General features: G+C 43.8%; 1 protein-coding gene across 2 annotated transcripts in view; it reads right to left on the bottom strand.

Moving 5' to 3' along the window:
- Window positions 1-2,001: 2,001 nt before the first annotated feature.
- LOC139550093 (twisted gastrulation protein homolog 1-A-like) overlaps window positions 2,002-7,946 on the bottom strand; it is a 54,665-nt gene continuing 48,720 nt past the window's right edge. For both annotated transcript variants that reach the window (XM_071360722.1, XM_071360723.1), the window contains exons 4-5: window positions 6,924-7,184; window positions 2,002-5,302 (exon numbers count right to left, since the gene is read on the bottom strand). In XM_071360722.1, the coding sequence (XP_071216823.1) occupies window positions 5,121-5,302; window positions 6,924-7,184 (443 nt within the window). In that variant the 3' untranslated portion in view covers window positions 2,002-5,120. The remainder of the gene's footprint in view (window positions 5,303-6,923; window positions 7,185-7,946) is intronic.

Raw genomic sequence — 7,946 nt, 5'->3', positions numbered from 1 at the left:
ACAAAGAAAATTCTAACAAGTGGGAGCATTTCGCCAGTCCCCACAAGGGGCTATTTTAAATGTAGGGGTTAGGGGTTAAGGTTTAGGGTTAGGTTTAAGGGTTAGGTTTAGGGTTAAGATTAAGGTTTAAGGTTAGGATTAAGGTTCAGGGTTAAGATTAAGGTTTAAGGTTTAAGGTTAGGATTAAGGTTCAGGGTTAAGATTAAGGTTTAAGGTTAGGATTAAGGTTTAAGGTTAGGTTGAGGGTTTAGGGAAAATAGGATATTAAAGGTGAATCCATTGTTTGGTCCCTACAACAATGGTCAAACAAACGCGTGTGTAGTTAAGTGCAGCAGTAAAAACATTGGCATCAGTCAGTTAAACCCCCCCTTTACCCCTCTTCCTGAGAAGGACTCTCTGTACACCCTGGTTCACTTACTGAACACCTGTGTATCAGAATGCTGTAACAACAACTGTGTTTCTCTAGGAACTGATGTGCTTCCTGTCACAGTAAAACTCAGATTAGATTAGCAGAATGGATTCCTGTCACAGTAAAACTAAGATTATATTAGCAGACTGGATTCCTGTCACAGTAAAACTAAGATTATATTAGATTAGAGTGGGAGACTGGATGTCCAAGCAGGGACACTATAGTCTACTACGATAGCCAGTCAGTCCCCAGCCTTTCCTAGTCATGCTACACACATTTTAGGACAACTAGACGTAGGAAACAGAGGAGGACTAGTAGACGCAGGAAACAGAGGAGGACTAGTAGACGTAGGAAACAGAGGAGGACTATTAGATGTAGGAAACAGAGGAGGACTAGTAGACGTAGGAAACAGAGGAGGACTATTAGATGTAGGAAACAGAGGATGACTATTAGACGTAGGAAACAGAGGAGGACTATTGGATGTAGGAAACAGAGGAGGACTATTAGACGTAGGAAACAGAGGAGGACTATTAGATGTAGGAAACAGAGGAGGACTATTAGACGTAGGAAACAGAGGAGAACTATTGGATGTAGGAAACAGAGGAGGACTATTAGACGTAGGAAATAGATGAGGACTATTGGATGTAGGAAACAGAGGAGGACTATTAGACGTAGGAAACAGAGGAGGACTATTGGATGTAGGAAACAGAGGAGGACTATTAGACGTAGGAAACAGAGGAGGACTATTAGACGTAGGAAACAGAGGAGGACTATTAGACGCAGGAAACAGAGGAGGACTATTAGACGTAGGAAACAGAGGAGGACTATTAGACGTAGGAAACAGAGGAGGACTATTAGACGCAGGAAACAGAGTGGGACTATTAGACGTAGGAAACAGAGGAGGACTATTAGACGTGGGAAACAGAGGAGGACTATTAGACGTAGGAAACAGAGGAGGACTATTAGATGTAGGAAACAGAGTAGGACTATTAGACGTAGGAAACAGAGGATGACTATTAGATGTAGGAAACAGAGGAGGACTATTAGACGTAGGAAACAGAGGATGACTATTAGATGTAGGAAACAGAGGAGGACTATTAGACGTAGGCAGGAGGTCTTTATGAGATTTTAAGTGATTGGAGCTACATCCCTTCGTGATGCTGATAGGACAGCGCCAGGATGGCGCAATGATGTTACAGAAGTTGAACCAACTTGTGGTTCTGAAGGATGGCTGAAGGACAGCTGAAGGATGGCTGAAGGATGGCTGAAGGATAGTTCTGCCATTCGGCCAGTTCAGGAACAAACAACAATAATTTGCAGTCGGCCTATAATCTAATAGACCTAAGACTATGTGATATAGATATGTTGTAGGCTATAGTGTAATAATGTATACTATACTCATACTCACTCTTATATACTAATACATATACTGTAGCTTAACCATGGCCCTGTTTGCGAGGAGAGCTTTATTGTGAGAAGGTATTTCATTGCATTGTGTAGTTTACACATAAATACACTTTTGAGTTGATTAGCTTAAACACATGGTTACAATATACCCGAATAACAAAAGAAAAGAAAAGAGAGGTGAAATATTTATCGAATTCATATAATTTATTTGCATAGATCAAAACATGCTATCAAATCAGTTGATCCAAGTCGTGGACATAAATCATGACAACATAAAATTGCAGGTAATTCGTTTTAAAACAGCCATAAAAAAAATCAAGCTTTTGGTGATGTATATTCATGCATGTCAATATTAACTTTAACTTATATGCATTATTACCTTCAACTTGGTCCAATTCACATTTCCAGCAAGCTAGAACTGGCACTGCGCCTCAACCAATAGCCAATGTAGGCTAAATATCCCAAGCAGGGCTCAAGCAACTTCCAGAGAGTGTCAGGCTTCCTGGGCTTTGTGGTGGCCACTCTGATTTGGGTGTCCTCGGCAGAACTGTCGCCGTACCAAGTGGGTCACATGTCGTTCTGGGTTCCACTATGAACGAGGTGTTCTGTGGAATTTTATGAACATCAAGGCAGACACAGGGTGAATTTTACCTCACGTAGCCTATAGTTGTTTATCGTTCTGTCCCCCCACCAGAGAGAAGACAGGGAAGAAACCACCATGTATCTATAGGCTGCTGCTATACATATTGATTTGGTTTAGTAGTAATTAAATATAATTTACTTAGAAGTTATCAGAATGAATTTTTCAGAAATCGTTTTTTTTTTTATCAGCTCTGTGTATTCTCAAATTTAAAAAAAGAAAAAGTGAGGGAGCGTCGCTCCTCCGGGCTCCGGTAGAACTACATCCCTAATTATAGGTGTCGTGTCATTTAGTGAGAAGTAGAAGTGACACTTAAAATGTTGAAAGTGGACTGTGTACAAAAGCGTTGTTCTGACAATTCCAAACAACTCCATTTTGGTTACCTCTCATACCTCATAAATGATTCATATTGTCGTCAGAATAGAAAGGGTTCACTTACCCACAAGACAACACATTTTAATGGGAAGTGGACCATTATTGTAAAAAAAAAAAATACATTATCAATATAAAGTACATATGTAAATATGAAACATACAGTAGCTACACAATATAATAATACAAAATAATCCGTGGGAAGAAAATATTTTACATTCAGAGACACATGAAAGAGACCCATATCAGTGATAGTCAGATAGATTCCTCTCAGTCAGCTAGGCACAATCATTAACATATTGGACCAACTAGTCAGTCAGGTTTGGTCAGTGATGACACCAGAAACTTTTCACTGAGGTGGCTAAGGGGTAGGTTGTTGTGTAGTGCTGCTAGTAATATACAGAGTATTCGGAAAGTATTCAGACCCCCTTGACTTTTTCTACATTTTGTTACCTTACAGCCTTATTCTAAAATGTATTACATAGTTTTTCCCCTCATCAATCTACACACAATACACCATAATGACATCACAATACCCCATAATGACATCACAATACCCCATAATGACATCACAATACCCCATAATGACATCACAATACCCCATAATGACATCACAATACCCCATAATGACAGCTTGTTTCGACATTTTTGCAAACTTCAATATCACATTTACATAAGTATTCAGACCCTTTACTCAGTACTTTGTTGATGAACCTTTGGCAGCGATTACAGCCTTGAGTTTTCTTGGGTATGACGCTACAAACTAGGAACACCAGTATTTGGGGAGTTTCTCTCCATTCTTCTCTGCAGATCCTCCCAAGCTCTGTCAGGTTGGGTGGGGAGCGTCGCTGCACAGCTATTTGAGGTCTCTCCAGAGATGTTTGATCGGGTTCAAGTCCGGGCTCTGGCTGGGCCACTCAAGGACATTCAGAGACTTGTCCTGAAGCCACTCCTGCGTCGTCTTGGCTGTGTGCTTAGGGTCGTTGTCCTGTTGGAAGGTGAACCTGAGAGCTCTGGAGCAGGTTTTCATCAAGGATCTCTCTGTACTTTGCTCTGTTCATCTTTGCCTCTATCCTGACTAGTCTCCCAGTCCCTGCCGCTGAAAAACATCCCCAAAGCATGATGCTGCCACCACCATGCTCCACCGTAGGGATGGTGCCAGGTTTCCTCCAGAAGAGTTTAATCTTGGTTTCATCAGACCATAGAATCTTGTTTCTCATGGTCTGAGAGTCCTTTAGGTGCCTTTTGGTAAACTCCAAGCAGGCTGTCATGTGCCTTTTACTGAGGAGTCGCTTCCGTCTGGCCAATCTACCATAAAAGCCTGAATGGTGGAGTGCTGCAGAGATGGTTGTCCTTCTGGAAAGTTCTCCCTTCTCCACAGAGGAACTCTGGAGCTCTGTCAGATTGACCATCAGGTTCTTGGTCGCCTCCCTGACCAAGGCCCTTCTCCCTTAATTGCTCAGTTTGTCCGGACGGCCAGCTCTAGGAAGAGTCTTGGTTGTTCCAAACTTCTTCCATTTAAGAATGGTGGAGGCCACTGTGTTCTTGGGGACGTTCAATGCTGCAGAAATGTTTTGGGTACCCTTCCCCAGATCTGTGCCTCGACACAATCCTGTCTCGGAGCTCTACGGACAATTCCTTCGACCTCATGGCTTGGTTTTTGTTCTGACATGCACTGTCAACTGTGGGACCTTATTTAGACAGGTGTGTGCATTTCCAAATCATGTCCAATCAATTGAATTTACCACAGGTGGACTCCAATCAAGTTGTAAAAACATTTCAAGGTTGATCAATGGAAACAGGAATCACCTGAGCTTAATTTTGAGTCTCATAGCAAAGGGTCTGAATACTTATGTCAATAAAGTATTTTTATTTAATTATTTTGCAAAAATGTATAAAAACCTGTTTTTCGCTTTGTCATTATGGGGTATTGTGATGTCATTATGGGGTATTGTGATGTCATTATGGGGTATTGTGATGTCATTATGGGGTATTGTGTGTAGAATGATGGGAGGAAAAAATGATTTAATTAATTTTAGAATAAGGCTGTATCGTAACAAAACGTGGAAAAAGTCAAGGGGTCTGAATACTTTCCGAAGGCACTGTATGGTGTAAATTCGTTCATATATTAATAAAATATTTATTGGGGTTACTAATGGGGTGTGCTAGGCTATTGTTGAGGAGGCTTCCGCATCATCTAGCCCCTCCCTCGAGCCGCCCATGGGTTTGGTCCATATATCTGGTGCCAGTCTCCACCACCAGACAGTTCAGGGATCCATCCACCGTCAGTCTTCAGAACAAACAGTTCATGCACTTAACAGCCTTGCTGCCGTAGTCCAGACACTCCGGGCCGATGCACTGACAACAGGCGTTGTGAAACCAGCGGTACTTCGACCCTCCCATCGACTCACAGTATAGTTTACACTGGCGGATGGATACGCAGTCGTCAAAGTAGACCACCGTACACATGTTATCTGGGGGAGAAGGGATACAGAGAGAAAATAGGGCACAAGTCAGTTATTTTAGTAACTGCATGTTTAACACAGAACTAGTTTTCCAGTAATCCCATGTAGACATATTTAAAGCAGTTCCAGTAATCCCATGTAGACATATTTAAAGCCATTCCAGTAATCCCATGTAGACATATTTAAAGCCATTCCAGTAATCCCATGTAGACATATTTAAAACCGTTCCAGTAATCCCATGTAGACACATTTAAAGCCATTCCAGTAATCCCATGTAGACATATTTAAAGCCGTTCCAGTAATCCCATGTAGACATATTTAAAGCCGTTCCAGTAATCCCATGTAGACATATTTAAAGCCGTTCCAGTAATCCCATGTAGACACATTTAAAGCCGTTCCAGTAATCCCATGTAGACACATTTAAAGCCGTAGTTAGTAGCTACCTGCAAAAAGCAGTCATATTTAACCCTCAATGGAAAGTGGATGTAGTGGAAACTAACAGCTCTTCTCTTCTCTCAGCTGTATCAGACATGGTGTTTGTTCTATAGTGGGACATGTAGTGGAAACTAACAGCTCTTCTATGTAGCCGTCCTGTGTTTTACTAGCACAGTTACTATCGTGGTCTAAACAGATAGTTGTACGTTGACATGTCTCTGCTTGGATCTACCACTGAAAGGAATACCAGCTGTCTCTGTTATGTCATTCTATTCTAGTCATATGGTTCTACCGTCTAACTAATATATTTCTGTGGTTCTACCGTCTAACTAATATATTTCTGTGGTTCTACCGTCTAACTAATATATTTCTGTGGTTCCACAGTCTAACTAATATATTTCTGTGGTTCCACAGTCTAACTAATATATTTCTGTGGTTCCACAGTCTAACTAATATATTTCTGTGGTTCCACAGTCTAACTAATATATTTCTGTGGTTCCACAGTCTAACTAATATATTTCTGTGGTTCCACAGTCTAACTAATATATTTCTGTGGTTCCACAGTCTAACTAATATATTTCTGTGGTTCTACCGTCTAACTAATATATGTCTGTGGTTCCACAGTCTAACTAATATATTTCTGTGGTTCTACCGTCTAACTAATATATTTCTGTGGTTCCACAGTCTAACTAATATATTTCTGTGGTTCCACAGTCTAACTAATATATTTCTGTGGTTCCACAGTCTAACTAATATATTTCTGTGGTTCTACCGTCTAACTAATATATTTCTGTGGTTCTACCGTCTAACTAATATATTTCTGTGGTTCCACAGTCTAACTAATATATTTCTGTGGTTCTACAGTCTAACTAATATATTTCTGTGGTTCCACAGTCTAACTAATATATTTCTGTGGTTCCACAGTCTAACTAATATATTTCTGTGGTTCTACAGTCTAACTAATATATTTCTGTGGTTCCACAGTCTAACTAATATATTTCTGTGGTTCCACAGTCTAACTAATATATTTCTGTGGTTCCACAGTCTAACTAATATATTTCTGTGGTTCCACAGTCTAACTAATATATTTCTGTGGTTCCACAGTCTAACTAATATATTTCTGTGGTTCCACAGTCTAACTAATATATTTCTGTGGTTCCACAGTCTAATCAATCTATTTCTATGGTTCCTCTACCTTGAGTGTCGTATCTTGCGTGAATGCTGTTGCCGGGGATTGACATGTTCTGATGCTGCTCGTCAAGCGTCTCCAGGAAGGAGACCAGGTTCTCGTGGTGAGATAGTTCCTCGGCAACGGGGAAGGACACCACCATCATGTTGATAGGGGCGTCGCCCTCCGTGAGGGCTCGGAACAACGAGGGGATTGGTCGATGGAGTTCCTCCACTGTGCTCTTGGAGGTGGCTGGCGTATCACTGTAGTTCTTAGGGTTACACATCCCTGAGGGAGGGAGGGGGGGAGAGGGAGGGGGGAGAGAGGGAGGATGAGGGAGGGGGAGGGAGAGAGGGAGGGGGGAGAGAGGGAGAGAGGGAGGGGGAGAGAGGGAGGAGGGAGGGAGAGGGGGAGAGAGAGGGAGGGAGGGAGAGGGGTAGAGAGGGAGGGGAGAGGGAGAGAGGGAGGGGGAGAGAGGGAGGGGGGAGAGAGGGAGGAGAGAGGGAGAGGGGGAGGGGGAGAGAGGGAGGGGGGAGAGAGGGAGGGGGGGAGGGAGGGAGGGAGGGAGAGGGGAGAGAGGGAGGGAGAGAGAGAGAGGGAGGGAGAGAGGGAGGGGGAGGGAGAGAGGGAGGGGGAGGGAGGGAGGGAGAGAGGGAGGGAGGGGGAGAGGGAGGGAGAGAGGGAGGGAGGGAGAGAGGGAGGAGGGAGAGGGAGAGGGGGGAGAGAGGGAGGAGGGAGAGAGGGAGGGAGGGGGAGGGAGGGAGGGAGGGAGGAGGGAGGGGGAGGGAGAGAGGGAGGGAGGGAGGGAGGGGGGAGAGGGAGGGAGGGAGGGAGGGAGAGAGAGAGGGAGGAGGGAGAGGGAGGGGGGAGAGGGAGGAGGAGAGGGAGAGGGGGGGAGGGAGAGAGGGAGGAGGGAGAGAGGGAGAGGGAGAGGGAGAGAGGGAGGGAGGGGGAGAAGGAGGGAGGGAGAGAGAGGGAGGGAGGGGGAGAGGGGGAGAAAGAGTGAGGGAGAGAGAGGGAGGGAGGGAGGGAGGGAGGGAGGGAGGGAGG

This window comes from Salvelinus alpinus, chromosome 23 (assembly GCF_045679555.1).
Source record: "Salvelinus alpinus chromosome 23, SLU_Salpinus.1, whole genome shotgun sequence".
Classification (NCBI taxonomy): Eukaryota; Metazoa; Chordata; class Actinopteri; order Salmoniformes; family Salmonidae; genus Salvelinus; species Salvelinus alpinus.
Note: the sequence above shows the minus strand (reverse complement) of the source record. Positions and strands in the feature narration are given on the sequence as shown.